The 15,530-nt window shown below is 48.2% G+C and overlaps 1 protein-coding gene across 1 annotated transcript in view; it reads left to right on the top strand.

Annotated features, from left to right (window-relative positions):
* The window catches only part of bsna (bassoon presynaptic cytomatrix protein a), a 64,025-nt gene extending 48,629 nt beyond the window's left edge, over positions 1-15,396 (top strand). The window contains exons 9-16 of the mRNA XM_084681341.1: positions 344-2,834; positions 3,531-4,360; positions 4,880-4,973; positions 5,664-5,795; positions 5,942-5,997; positions 6,385-6,539; positions 6,778-6,864; positions 10,813-15,396. Coding sequence (XP_084537467.1) covers positions 344-2,834; positions 3,531-4,360; positions 4,880-4,973; positions 5,664-5,795; positions 5,942-5,982 — 3,588 coding nt within the window. The 3' untranslated portion in view covers positions 5,983-5,997; positions 6,385-6,539; positions 6,778-6,864; positions 10,813-15,396. The remainder of the gene's footprint in view (positions 1-343; positions 2,835-3,530; positions 4,361-4,879; positions 4,974-5,663; positions 5,796-5,941; positions 5,998-6,384; positions 6,540-6,777; positions 6,865-10,812) is intronic.
* Positions 15,397-15,530: the final 134 nt, after the last annotated feature.

Below are 15,530 nucleotides of genomic sequence, written 5' to 3' on the forward strand. Positions count from 1 at the left end.
CTTTATGGCTGTTGTCACATCAGTAACCGCTAATATCCCTTGTCAGACACTTGGCTATCAAATGTCCTTAAGACTATGGTGCTGATTAACCCCTACAGAAATCCTTGTTCAAGTATCCCAATTGATATATTAATGATTGCATAATTAAGTAGTGGCCCATAGATAGAGCTATGTGTGTGTCACAGTCCAATACTGAAGTACCTTAAAGATAGATTAGGAGAATATCATGTTTTGAGCAGCCTGGATTTCGCAACCATAGCCAAACCATTATTCTCCAGCCCAAATCCAATCCAATTCTAACCCCACTGTTGTCTCTCTGTCTTGTGTGTGTTTGTCCTGGCAGCTGGCTGCCTTACAGCAAAGCTCACTGCTGAGGAAGGTGAAGCGGACCCTACCCAGCCCTCCTCCAGAAGAATCCCACTTGCCCATGGTGACCCCAGCACACCCCCAGCTCTACATGCCCTCCATGGCCAGCCTGAAGGCAGCCTCCCGGCCGGGCCTGGCAGCCAAGGCCAGTCTCTTAAAGGACCTCACCCACGAGCTGAAGGCCGTGGAGCAGGAGTCCACCAAGCTACGCAAGCAGCAGGCCGAGCTGGAGGAGGAGGAGAAGGAGATCGACGCCAAGCTGCGCTACCTGGAGCTGGGCATCACCCAGAGGAAGGACACGCTGGTGAAGGAGAGGGAGAGGAGGGATATCGCTTACCTGCGCTGCATGGGCGACGCCCGAGACTACATGTCCGACAGTGAGCTCAACAACCTGCGCCTGGTGGCAGCGGCAGCCAGCTATGAGAGCAACGGGCTCCTGGCGCGGCCCAGCACTGCGCCACTCAGCCATTTCACGAGTGACCTCAACACGGCCGCACAATTTCCCCCCACTTCCTCCTTTGTGTCCTATCAGTATGCCCAAAGCCAGTCATCTTCTGTCCCCCAGCCACAAGCACCCTATCAGCCCTCAAGCTACAACCAGCCCCCATACCCAACAGTTTCCCAGTCCCAGACCCTACCCCAACCTACCCCACTTCAGACCCAAACCCCCGCCCCTCCCTCCTACCAGACCCAGACCTCTTATCCCTCTCACACCTATCCCCTGTCTCAGCCCCAACACCAGCCCCTGCCCCCATACCCCCAGTCCGACCATGGGCAGCCCGCTCTCCCCCAGCATCTCTCCCAGCCCCAGCCCAGCCACGGGGGCTTTGCCCCTGCCCAACCCGGTCAGCCCCCATACCCTACCCACAGCTCCCCTTTCCCAATCCAGACATCCACTTACCCAGGAAGCCAGAGCTCCAGCTACCAGCCCCAGGCTGACATTCTCACCGTGCACCAGAGGCCCCGGCAGACATCTCTAGCCGACTTAGAACACAAGATGCCCACCAACTATGAGATCATCAGCAACCCCACAGTGGTAGTGACCACCACGGCACAGGACGCCACCTACTGCTCCAGCGGAGCGCCCTCCTATGGACAGTACACAGGTACTACAACCATGGCTAGCTCTTATGGCCCATATTCCTCCCCTGTGTCCAGTACATACGGCCAGTATAGCACCACAGCAGCCAGCACCTACGGCCAGTACACTTCCACTCCAGCCAGTACGTACGGACAGTACACAACCACCACAGCTAACACGTACGGCTACACCACCACCACGGCCAGCTCCTACGGTCAGTACACCTCCACAGTGGCCAACAGCTATGGAGGTCACTACAAGCCAGACCCCTCACTCCACTCTGTGGACAGCCCCTCCACCTACGCCAGCGATGGCCTTTACGGAGGTACGGGCCTGGAGCAGAGCATGCCCAGGAACTACGTCATGATCGATGACATCAGCGAGCTGACCAAGGAGGGGATGGGCCCCCACAGCGACGGCCACGGAGGACGCTACCCCGGAGACGTTGGCCCCGTCCTGGGCCCCGGGACTGGCCCCGGTGTGGGTCCGGCACGAGGCACAGGCAGCGGAGGCACTTACGGCAGGCCGGAGGACGAACGGGAGGAAGACCTGTACGACCACCACGGCAGGGGTAAGAGCTACCACCCGCGAGGGTCAGACACGCACGGACGAGTAGTGAGCAGCGGCAGTGCTAGCGTGGGTGGGGGATCCTCCTATTACTATGACGACTACAAACATGGCGGCGTGCCGGCGGGCTTGGCGGGGGGGCGCGCGCCTCAGAAGCCCTCGTCCAGGAGCCTGGCGCCGGCCGTCATGTCGGCCAAACGCAGCAAGCACCGCAAGGCCGGCATGGAGCAGAAGGTCTCCAAGTTCTCCCCCATCGAGGAGGCGCGCGACGTAGAGGCCGACATGGCCTCCTACTCCTCCTCCACTGGGGGAGGCGTCTCCATGGTAACCCGTGGCCGCCGCCTCCACGACGACCCCTACGGGCTGCGGAAGGGCGGAGCCTACGACCCGAGGTACTACGGCAGCATGGTGGTGGAGGAGGACGACAGGATCTACTACACTTCGGGCCGCTCGCGCTCCACCGGCTACGGCATGGACAAGGTGGCGTCCAGGGACTACCCTGGGTACCGGAGCCGCTCCTACGAAAGAGACTCGTCCTCCTCCTACCGTTCCAACTACGGCTACAGCCGGGGCCGCCACCCCACACGCCAGTACTCCGAGGAGGAGAGCTCGCTCAGCCCCCTGGGGGTCGGCAGAGCCTCTGACCCGTACGACCCGGCCCGCTCTAGTCAGTATTATTACGGCCAGTACTACGGGTCCAGCCACTCGCTCCCAGACGTGCAGGACCACATGATCCGAGACCTGCCGCGGACGCACGTCTACAAACCCGACGATGCGTACATAATAGACGATTTGCACTGTGCTGTGTCAGACAGCGAAGGTAAATAGGAGGATGGGTGCATTCCACAAGCAGGCTCCTCCCACCTCCTCTGGACATCCCCCACCTACCCCGAGTAGAATAGTGCAGCCAGAGAGAGAGAGAGAGAGAGAGAGAGAGAGAGAGAGAGAGAGAGCGAGAGTTGCATGCTGTGGTGTTGCGTCCCAAGGGCTAGTTGCAGTTCTCATCATAGGGACCAGGTGTCTGTCTGCTCGGCCGCCCACCCGCCTGCCTGCCCGTCAGCCTGCCTACCTGCCTGCCAGCCTATTCGTCCGTCCGTCCGTGCTTTCGAAACCTGCATGAGTCTTTGCGTTCCGTTGCGTCTGTCGCATTCTCTCCAGCATGCTGGGAGTCGCATCCCTTTTTCTTTCAGGAAACGTCCTTGGGTGTAAAACCATTGTCCTCTGGTGTTCGCTGGTGTTCGCTTGTTTTATCGTGGCCGTCACTCGTGTGTGGTGTGGGTCTATCGTTTCTGAACTGTGGTTGGTGGTGATGTGTGTTTGTACCATGCATGGGTGTAAACATACTTCTGTTTTCTTGTTTCTCTTTCTTCCCTTGTTCCTCTGTTTGGCCTTCCTCTCTCTCTACCCTCTCTTCCATTTCTGATCCCGTTCTCTTGCATGACACGGCGGTCAGGCTGCATGCCTCTGTCTCCTAGCGACCTGGAGATTGACTGTGATCTGCTCTTGGTTTCTCAAGCCTACCACCTGAGCCAGGAGGAGACCGATTGGTTCCAGAAGCCTCGCTCCACCTCCCGCCACTACGGCAGCAGTGGCCACTCCTCCTCGGGGCGGAGCAGACACGTCAAACACACCTATCACGATTACGACGAGCCGCCGGAAGAGGACCTGTGGCCGCAGGACGACTACGGACATGGGGGACGTCACACGACATCCCGAGACCAACGTCACCAAGGCAGCGCCTCGCGCCACTCCTCGTCCAGGCATGGGGACGAGACGCGCTCGTCACGCTCCTCCAAGGGCCACCCCAAGGACCCTTCGCTGCGCCACGACTCCCAACGGATGTCCTCCTCCTCTGGGAAAAGAGGGGAGTCTCGCTCCTCGGGGTACCACTCGTCAGACTACTCCCGGGACCCATCGGGGCACCACCACGGCCAACGCTCCTCCAAGCAGGGTTCCCACAACCAGGGAAGCTCCTCCCGGAGCAAGCAGCAGCAGCAGGACCTCCAGGGTCACCCACCCTCCTCCAGGCAGCCTGGCAGCAGCTCAGGCCGGGTACAGGGCCCTGCCAGTGGGCCTCCCGGCTCAGGCAGGCAGGGTCCTGGTGGTCCCCAGCCAGATGGAGCTCCAGGTCAGAGGACCCAGCTCCAGCAGCAGCCTCAGACCCAGGCAGCCAGGCAGACCCAGCCGCAATCAGGGACGGTCAGTACCCAGCAGCAGCTCCCAGGCTCAGCTCAAGCCCAACAGCTTCAGGCTAAGCCTGGTCAGCCTGGTATGGCTGGTCAGCCTGGAATGGCTGGTATGGCTGGCCGGCAGCCAGGCCCTGCAGGACAACAACCACCTATGGCGGTAAGCACCTTAACATTTACTAATGTCCATTCCTCAAAAATAGATATTTTGTTCTCTCCTCTACCCTCAGTAGGCAATATTCCACATCTAAAATTTCCCAAAGTCTTATCCAGTCCAACTGTAATGGTTGAAGAGGCCTTGATTGGTGCAGCTATCCCATGATTATTTTCCATTTACCATTATTTTGAAATGAAAACTTAGGCAGAGACCAGTAGACCAGTCTTTGCTTCACGTTGTGCAATGAATGAGAAAATATGATGTGTGAGCAAACGTCCATAGGCTCGCATCACCTATTCCCTGTGCTTGTGTGACCTCTGACTGTGTATCCAGGAAATACTGGAGCCAGTAATCTTGTTGTTTTGTATTCCGAGGGAACTGTCACTTTAAGCAAATCAAAAAAAAAAGGATGAAGGGAATCCCTCACCCTTATAATCATCTCGCTCTCTCTTTCCCCCTCTCTCTTGTGTGTGCTTTTGCACTCTATCTCTCTCGTTCTCTCTTACTTTCCATCTCTAACAGGGAAAGATAGACACCCCCCCAATGACTGCCATAGGAGCGAAGGCATCAACAGCGCAACCTGCAAAAACAGCCCAGCCCCCCCTCACTGGAATAGGTAAACATACTTTGCCTGTCTGTCTACTTGGCTGGCTGGCTGCTGACTTTCTCCCTATCTGGCAGGCTATCTGTCTAGCTGGCTGGCTGGCTACCCAACTGTCTGGTTATCAGGCTGGCTCTTGAACTGGCTTGCAGGCTGGCTGTCAAACTGGCTGGCTGACTGTCTTACTGTACTGTAGTTGGTAAAAGACTTTTCATTCCCACGGCCACGCGTTTCAGTGGGAGTGGATTACGTAAAGAGGTATCACGAGTGTCCAGTTTAATCTGGGGACTAATCCAGAGAATGCCTCGGAGAGATGACGCCGCTGGATAATCCCTGAACAGGAAACGCAGAGAAACGGTTCACTTCTGTGTCAGAGTCAGCTGGCTGATGTCATCATCACAGGAGCTGAGCTCCAACAGCACCTAGTCCTCTGACAGCTGGGGTCACGGAGTGGGGCCAGTAGCTGTCTGGCCTTTTAGATACAGTGAGATCATATTAAACATACACCATTCTGTTGCTTTAAGACTCTGTGTCTTTAAATAACTTCTTAACGATCCCTCTGATCTGAGGTAACTCAGTTTGGGTGTGGTATCTAGCCTCGGGATGGGTTGGCCTGTGGGTTGATACAGGATTTAGCATTTTGTCACTTACCCCACTGCTCTTTTCTCCCTCCTCACCTCATCTGCCCCCCCTCCCTTCCCCAAGGTTCCAAGGCAGGCCCTAGACCAGGAGGCATCGGCAGCGCCGCGGCAGGCATGCCGGGGGCCGAGGGAGACAGCGTTCTCTCCAAGATCCTGCCAGGAGCAGCCGCCGAACAGGCTGGGAAACTTGGAGAAGGTAGAAGGAAAACTGGAGCGCTTTATGTTTCTCTGACCTATCACACTTGACTTCTTGACCTCTGGCCTTTTCAGTAAAGCCGTCTCTAACCGGTCCCCTGTTCTTGCCGTAACCGTAACCGTGTTATAACCGTCTTTCTCTCCCAGCTATCTCCGGATTTGGCAAGAAGTTCACCTCAATGTTCTGAGGTGCTGAGATGAAGGTGAGTCTCTTTTGGTGCTTCATCTCAAAGCAGAAGTGGTGCATTCGAGTTACACTTTTGCATAATACGCTGCTCTTCAAAACTAATTTAGTTGTGGACTGGAGTCCAAACTGTAAATGGAAAATGTAGCACAGTCAAGCATTCCCAAAATGTAGCTTTTCAGATTCAGAGTAAGTGACCAGTGCCTATTACAAATCAGTGGCGTTTGTTTTCCAGTGCTCTACTTGTGTGAGTTGGAATGTGTAGAACAGTTCAGCAGTATAATCAACCTTAGTGTAATGCAAACATTTTCAATTGTTTTTCTTGATTGAATTGAATTTTTCTTGATTGAATTCTTTGTTTAATTGTGTTTATTGTCTGTGCTGTAATTAACGTTTTTGCTGGCAGGTGTTTGTAAATGTTACGGATGATGTCACAAGGCCTCGTACCAGAAAAAACCTATGAAGTTCCATAGCTTTGATGAGAGAGATGGAGAGATGGACAGGAGAGAGGAGGAGAGAGGGAGGAAGAAAACATCAGGGAGCGGACGTCTGAAAGCACTGGTGAGTGTGAGAAATTCAACTCTTCAAAAACTGAAATGGATTCTCTCGTTCTCAGTATCGTTGTGATTCAGAAGCATGTTGAGGAATAACACAGGCCTTATATCAGTATTTTTTTCAATTCCCTTATGCAATAAGGAATTCGATTTTTTGTTAGGCACCAACAAAAGCTAAATCTAACAAGTTTATAGATGACAAAATGACAAGACTTAGGCTCTCTTCATTTCCTTTCTTCTGACAGCCAATAAGGAATCAATGGATGCTGCAGATCCCAGGCGTGAACAAACAATGTCAGAGAAACAAACTGTTTTCTCTGGCAGGCCAGACAGTAAGTTACGCACCAATACACCAAGCACTAACTAGATTCTAGTTCCGACCATTCTCCACCGTAGGAGTAGGTTTTACGTGCTAATACAGCTAATTCCAATGACGTAATGAGAGTTCAGCCTGGAGTCAGGATGACCTGGCTGAAAGGGCATGACCTATTCATTCAACAAGGTGCACTAGAGCCCAAATAAGATGTTGTTTAATGTATGACTCACAATGACAATTGAACCCACTGCTTGGTTGTTTTTTACCACGAGCAACATTCACATATATACACCCACATCATTTCAATAATAGGAATTTAGACTTATCTAAAACAACAAAGGCCTGTCCAGCCACATTGGCAAACAGTAGCTGTGCACATGGGACAGACAGTTTAACCACCCAAGAAGCGAACAGCTTACCATGTGTGCCGCCCAATTCAGCACCGCTGAAGTTAGAAGTGGAACACAAGGACGGGTGTTATCTAAAGACAACCTCCAGCCATGAAACAGCGTAACACTGGCAGTGCACAGCCAGACCCATACAAAAGTAGATCTCCTGCCTTTCGGAATGTAGCCTACTTAGCTGTGTCGAACACTGCTAGCTTGCTTTACAAAGGTTGCAACAAATGTTTAACCTTTGCCTTGCTAGAATTGTTTTGTCTGTCCACTGTCCGTCAAGATAGCAAAATATAGCTCAGCCAAACATACCACAGCTGCCCTTAGCGCGAGACAACAACAAAAATCGATTCTGAACATTTGACCACCATTTCCCGTTAACTATTCATAAATTCGGTGAGCTTACCAGTGTCACAAAAAATGTTACATGACTTGAGACACTGTATTACTGTGTGGGAAAACTTAATCGACACTTTTTGGAGTAATAATTCCATCATGAGCACATAACAGCGCAGGATCTGCATTCGTCCCATGCATGGCGACCTCTGCCAAGTCAGCCGAGACGTGGTCGTTCAGACCATTTGCTAACAATTTGTTGGTTTTGTTAGTTGATTATTTGTGGGCACATCATAGGAACACAAGTTCTGTCATGGGGGGCGCTGGAAGCTGTCCTTCCACCCCATAGCACCAGGCCTGCAACAACCACAACAGCATGCTAAAATTGGGATTTCGGCGTAAACTTTGGTTAACTTTGCAGTGTTTAGAAGGTTGGTGTGCTAGGGGGTAACATTCCAAAAGTTAGCCGGGATTTAGAAAGAGTCAGAAAGCCCCTGTCTTTTAGGCGGGCTGTGCTGAATAATGCATGGCTGGGGTTCAGTCATCAGTCAAGCAGGGCTTGGTGGATCCAAATCCCACTATGCCAGTCTGAATATGAATGTGAAGCTGGGTCTCACTGGCTACGTAACTGGATCTGCACACAGGAGGCCCAGTCAGTATCCGATGGCCACATCCTCTAAGACCCCCCCCCCCCCGTCATACAAACCCCCGTTCTGTCCCGTCTGTTGTCCTTCAACACACACAAACTCAAATGTGACCCCCCCCCCCACACACACACACATAAACTGTGAGTTGACTGCCTTCTCCTGTTTCCCCATCTACAGTAGACTCCCTCTGTGTATGGGGCCTGAGTGAGAAGCAGGAGAGGAGAGAGACACAGAGAGACACAGAGAGAGAGAGAGACAGAGAGAGAGAGAGACACAGAGAGAGAGAGAGAGAGAGAGAGAGAGAGAGAGAGAGAGAGAGAGAGAGAGGGAGAGAGACAGAGAGAGAGAGAGGGAGAGAGACAGAGAGAGAGAGAAAGAGAGAGAGAGAGAGAGAGAGAGAGAGATAGACAGAGAGAGAGAGAGAGAGATAGACAGAGAGAGAGAGAGAGAGACACAGAGAGAGAGAGACACAGAGAGAGAGAGACACAGAGAGAGAGAGAGAGACAGAGAGAGAGAGAGAGAGAGAGAGAGAGAGAGATAGACAGATAGAGAGAGACGCAGACAGACACACAGAGAGAGACAGAGAGAGAGAGAGAGAGAGAGAGAGAGAGAGAGAGAGAGAGACACAAAGAAAGACACAGAGAGAGACACAGAAGCCTCCACTGCACACTGCCCCCCAGTGGAATCATAGTGCCAGTAGCTTCTGTCTTGCGAATGAATTCCAACAGGCTCAGACAACAGGCCCTGCAGTGCTCTGCAGCGCTATGTGGCTCGTATGTGTGCACTGTAGTCCGTGCTGTTTTTACTGAACATGTGATGGACTTTGATGGACATTGTTTGCTGAGCGGTGACTTTTTAATTTGTGCAGTGCATGCAGTGATGGATGCCAGACTTGTGCTGTGTGCGGTGCACTGCTACACCTAGTGGGGCAGCGAATGCACCATGCATGCTGTGTGCACCGTATCCAGTGTAGGTCTAGTGTAACAGTGGCGTGCAGTGTTTTGGGACAAAACTCAGGCAGTGAGCGCGGCGCACCGCTACGCGTGGCAGTGCTGGGCGGCGTGTTGGCAGCGCAAGGTCGCGCTGCAGCCGTGAGGTCACCGGGAGGCTCGAGTGACTGCAGCCTCGGTCTGTCTGGCTCCGCTCAGGGGAGCTCTGTGACAGACAGGCCCAGCCGCTCACATCTACAATTACAGCCCCAATTACTGTTCACTTCACTTCAGTCACATCAGGCTGTGCTCTCCTTGAAAACAGCCCCCCCCCACCCCCCAGTAGCTACAGTTATGGGAGAGCACTTCCTGTCTTTCACTGTATATCAGGATGCTAATGCATTTAGCGGTCAAGGCTCTGATACGGAATGACAGACATGTCACTAGAGTGGGGGGGTAGATAGTCCATCTGTCTGATTGAACAACCCAGACATGATTAAGGAGCTGAATTAGCCTTGTCTAAGTGTATTGGGATGGGTGTTGCTCGGTGGTATAGCATTTGACTGCAGATCGAGAGGGCCCCTGTTCAAATCCCCCCTGTGTGTCCCTTTGGATTAAAGCGTCTGCCGAATGAAGACATTTATCATATGTCCAAGCCGGGGCTCTAACCATCTCATGGAGACCGCCAGTGTGTTCTCTGGTTCAGATGCCCAACCTCAGACATGATGGCACCATAGAAACAGCTGCAAACTAAATCATCAAGCGGTGGTAGTAGTAGTATCAGAACTCTATAGCTAACCACTAACAGTGACATCTCTGCTTTATTGTATGGACCAACTGTGTGCGATATGCTGTAATGTACAGTATATTAAATGTGATTGCATAACATGCCATCGGCAGGGAGCACTTCTCTTGTTTGGCTGTTTCGCCACCTGGTGTGGGATTATAGAACTGCACTGTGATACATCAGGGGTCCCCAAACTACGGCCAGCGGTCCGAATACGGTCCACCCACGCATTTGGACCGGTACTCTGGACGATGCCAGAGATTATTTTTTTTAATACAAAAATAAAATAAAAATGATCAGTTCACACGAATTACAGTAATATGCATAAATTAGTAAATGTTTTGATTTCAATAGCAATGAATATGAAAAAGGTCATTACGGTGGTAATTATGCTCTTTTAATTGGCTATATATCCCTTGATGTGTACGGATATGGGGTGCATAACAAAATAATAAACTCATCTAGAATAATAAATACATTTAAAATCATAATATAATCTCCACAATAATACTGGTAGTCACTTTGGCCCATGCAATTTTCTGTTACAGACCAACTCGGCCCACAAAAAAAAAAGTAAAATGTTCTGGCCCTCTCAGAAAAAAGTTTGGGGACCCATGCTCTACAGTGTTCATAGCGATGGTCTAAGATTTTGCAATGTGATCTACATGGATGGACCAAAGAGTGATATTTTATAATATATACAGAACAAACACTTAACAAACACAGTCTGGCATTCCGTTCCCTCATTACAGTGACAGTATTTTCTGTGGTTGATAACTGGTAATATTCATTACTGCTATAGTAAAGTAAATGACAACATTTACATATTGCACTCTATCTCCTAACATCAGGTTTGTTTTTTCCCGCCAGATCGATTCAAGGGCCCTCATTGTTCTAAAAGGGAACCGACAATGAAGCCACTCCCCATGTCAAAGACCCAGACAACCTGCTCTCAGCTGCTCTGCCTTCCCACCACTAGAGGGAGTACCTCACAGGCCAGTGCTGCTGAGACCACCAGTCCCTGCTACAGAAGAAGAGTAGAGTAGCTCTGAGGAAACTGCCTGGCTGGTCCCTCTGCTAAGGATTCAGCTAAACGAGCTTGTATGGAGGAGGAAGAGGAGCAGTGCTGGTGATACCGGGCTCTGTGGGGGGCTTGTGCCAAGAGCAGCTATCGCCTCCTTGGTGGCTTGGAGGCCTGGCAGGATCCTTGGTTCCAGACACCTGTGCTCAGATAGAAAAGAATGGAAAACACAAAGCAGTCCACTCTACTCGAAAAAGAAATGTTGTGCTTCATAGGCTTTTCTGGTACACAAGGACCTCTTATTTAATCATTTAATCAAGGAGAGAAGATGACAAGGAGAGAAGATGACTTAAAAAAAAAAAAGAAAAAAAGAGGTTATATTGACGAAAATGTTGGTGATGTTGACTGGGACGCCTCGGACGTCCTCTCCACGGTTTGCTCTGTTTCTATCTCTACATTCCAGAATGGAAAGGCCCTCCCTACGTTTCTGAATGCTGACTACTCGCTCTCAGTTCGTCTTCACTTTACTTTCTCTCCACTTGCGATGCGGTAACCAAGTGTACTATAGTGGATTTAGGAATTTGGAATGCATGGAACTTTATATCCAAGACCTCACACTGTTTGCCATTTCAACCACAGAGGCCATAAGACACTGGTAACATGAATAATTAGATGGATACAATACTAAAGGTCTGAGAGATTTATGTGGGAATGATGTCCAAGAAGGAACAACAGCGGGTCTGGCCACGAGATAGGAGGACGGTAGTAAAGTTTAGGTGGCTTACTAAGAGCTGGAAGAGGCTGGGTAGTTTTTTAGCCATTACAAAGCCATTAAGACAACATTTACACAACACTGGTGGAAACATGTTTTTTTGTCAATCAGCTCACAATTTGTGGGTCTTAAATGTTTGATGTTGTTGTTCTTCTTTATTTTTCTACTACAGTTATTTTGTTGTTCATAGCAACATCGCCTTAATCATTCCATTGTTTGTTTATTTGAAGAGTAAAGTGACATATTTTTTTACCCAGGTTTGTTCACCCATAAAGCTTATTTTCAATGCATTTTTTTACGTAATAATAATGATGTCAGCTGAAACTGACTGTGAGATTAATTTGTATTTTTCAGATTATTTTTTGATTCACTTTATGTTTGTATTTATTCATATATTATTTATTTTTTCATTTCATATTATGGTGTTAATACCATCCATGGAGCTATTTATGTATTTATTTATTGTTTTCAATAACAAAAAGCAATAGTGTGCGTAGGGAAGGCAGTAAAGAGCACAATCTTGTGTCATTTCAACTAGTGGTCAGGAATGTGTTGCCTCTTGTTTGTATATTTGAACTGTGCAATGTTCTGCTATCACATCAACAGGGCCCTAAAGCAGAGTTTGGTACCGTCCGCATACAGCTCGTCATATCAGCCAATGATTAGACAAGCCTAGTTTTATCAGCCAATCGGGACGGGATGAGGAAGCACTGTAAGACAGCAGAGAGGCACTGTACACAGAATAGTGTGTGTGTCATCACCATGGGATTTGACTCGAAAATAGCTTCAACCTCTGTTTGGGATTGTCACCTCTGGCTTTTAGTTTGAGTCTGTTGCCTTTTAGTTTAATTTCATGCTGGCACCTGAACCGTGAACCGCAACGTTCTATTGGATAGCTGTCATGGAAACCTCTCAGGTCAGTGTACTTCCTGCTGTTGTTTGCAGTGCATCGTGGGAAACGGGGTCAGGTACTAAAATGCTCTGGAGGCCCTACACGCTCCTGCTGTACAGTGTGTCTCTCTCTGTGAAGGCCGGGATCGACGCATGCCCCGGGGAGCCTCACAGTCTATTGTTCCCTTTCCTGATGTCTGTTTGTACGTACTGTAGGTACAGTATGTATGTGTGTGTGAGTACTGTGTATGTGTGTATTCAACTCATCATCCAATGACAAAAAAGGAATATAATAATGATAACAATAATAATGTTAAAAACAACCGCGGTTCAAAAGAAACCTCCCATCTCCAACGTTCTATGCAATGAATCGTGCGAATAAGAATGATTGAAAAGGGACGACAGCCAACTGGATAAACCACTACCGTTGTTTATCAAGCCTGAGGCCACATAAGGTTGTTTTAGCATTCCTGACTCAACACAAAGATAATAAATTGTCCAGTGTGTCTGCATAGTTAGCTGTATGTCAGTCAGTCAATTACGAATGTTTTCTGTCGCGTTACAAGTCTCTGTGCATTTGGACCAGTTTTACAAAGTGTCATAAGCATCTGCCATTTTGGTTCATTTTTCAAATTTTTTATATTCCATGGGCAGCCGATGGTTTCAGTGGATGGTCTTGTCCAATCAGCAACCTCAGCTTTGTCAGATGATCGTCACGGTTCATAATGATTGGCCGTCCAGTCTGCTAATCTTGTTATTTACAGAGACTGAAACTGCTGGAGAATGTACAGGGAACAGATTTTAAGATCAGATTTAAAAATTCAAAGCCAATATATAGAAGTATACATGTATAGAATATATGAAATACCTATAAAGACAGATATATTATAATAATAGACAAAACACTGATATGCTGTAATGATAAAACACGAAAGGGAAGCCTACACATGCTCACCTGGTGTGTATGTTCACTGCCACTACCTACCCCAGACATGTGCAGAGAGAAGAGCTAGACAGCAGAATGCTTGAGATAAGAGAGAGGCCCAGTTGTCGGTCGGTTGACTGGAGTCTTTTAAACACAAGGACCTCATTTCACTGTATTCAGTTGAACTGTATTCTGGGTTTTTGATCCACTGGGTTTCAAGCTCCAGGTCTGTAAACACCACCCACAGCACAGATACTGCTGGTTTCAATGTGGGCAAATTTGTTAACTGGTTCAAACAAGATATTTTTCAAAGCATATGTTTATGGAAAATCTATACAGAAATATTATTTTATCATACAAATGGATGGGTAGATAGATGAGTTTGACTGTATCCTAATGAAGAGATCCTTATGAAATTTAAAGTGAATAAATAACCGCTATTCTCCTCTAATGTAGCCTTTACGTATGCTCCCTAGTGGTGAGGTTTTGCATGGCCAGGATCCTTGACTGGCTCACTGAAGAGACGGGCAAGGTCTTGATGTAACTCAATGTAAATTAAATAGTTTAGATCAAAAGTTATTTAAAAAAAAAGAGAAAGAAAACGATATAGCCTATCAAGAACTGGAAATATGACTGTATGTTTATGTTTTTGGAGTTTATAATCGTACTCAATCACTTTTGCCTCAGGAAAGCACACACAAAATGCACCGTGGCGAAGTTAAAGGGGGACTTTAATATGCACAGCAGTAAGGGCTTTATAACAATACTGGTCAACTGAGAAAGCCATCCTGTTCCTGCTCCATCTGACTACAGCCTACGATGCTTTGGCCTGAACGGCCTGTGCTCATGATGACAGCATCAACCAGGGACTGAGAAACACCCATGTCTTTTTTTTAAACGTCAACCAAAAACGTGTTGCTTTTCAGTCGCATATTCTTACTGTTATCATTGGCTGTTGCTGTCGGGTCGTTACTATGAGGATATTCAGTCTAAAACCAGGCCACAGACGGAGGAGAGAGAGAAGGGCGAGAGACGCTACAGGAGAAATTCTGAAACAAAAAGAAAAAGCTACAAAAACTCATTTTTCACAACCATCAGGGAGCTGTCATATTTCACCTGAAGTTTCATAAATGAAAAGTAACAAGTGCATGACTTAGAGCAGCCCCGCCCCTTGACCCCACAGGCAGCCATCTTCAGTGTAAATAATAGTTGGGATCATAGACGCTCTGTACAACATGTAAATGCCATACATGATCACACACACACATGAATCCATCTCACAGGCAAGGAACACGGCAACGTGCACAGTGGAATAACACGTGCATGCCGACCTGCCAACTTGTGCTTTTGTGCATAAAAAAATATAAAAAGAGCAGTTATTGATTTTAAAATAAATGCATTGTGTACGTGTGTGGCTGGCTCGTGCGGACTGTTTAAAAACTAAAAAAAAGTTGTATTCGGAAACATATTGGTCTGTGTAGAGTTTCTATACATGTCGTGTTTGTAAATCGAGAAATGAAAAAAAGGAAAGATTTCCTCTAAAGAAACATCCAGGCTTCCATGTAATTTTGAAGGGGAAAATGGGTAAATTGGACAGAGATGTGTAGAAATAACACTCAAATGAAAAAAGCAACAGCAAATAAAAGGCGGAGACCCTAAAATGAATAACATGTTACATTCACTGTTGTAAGTGCAATGAGCTCTACTTCATGTACCCATTGTAAAACCTTGTGTATGTTTCAGTGTATTCCTGTAAACAGTTGTAGTAGACTTGGTGCATCATGTCATGTAATTATGTGATGAATGAATAAAATGACCTTACAATACATTTCAGGAAAAGAATAAAGAGAAATAATATTAAAAGCATTGTTCCTGTCATTTGTTCTTGTATTTGTCGTGTTTTGCTGTGTATAATGTTTACCTCCTAAGGAAGACGAAATACAGTACAATATCAACTGCCAAATATCAATTGCTGATAT

The sequence above is a fragment of the Hypomesus nipponensis genome, chromosome 18 (genome assembly GCF_054491055.1).
Source record: "Hypomesus nipponensis isolate SF chromosome 18, ASM5449105v1, whole genome shotgun sequence".
In the NCBI taxonomy this organism is placed as follows: domain Eukaryota; kingdom Metazoa; phylum Chordata; class Actinopteri; order Osmeriformes; family Osmeridae; genus Hypomesus; species Hypomesus nipponensis.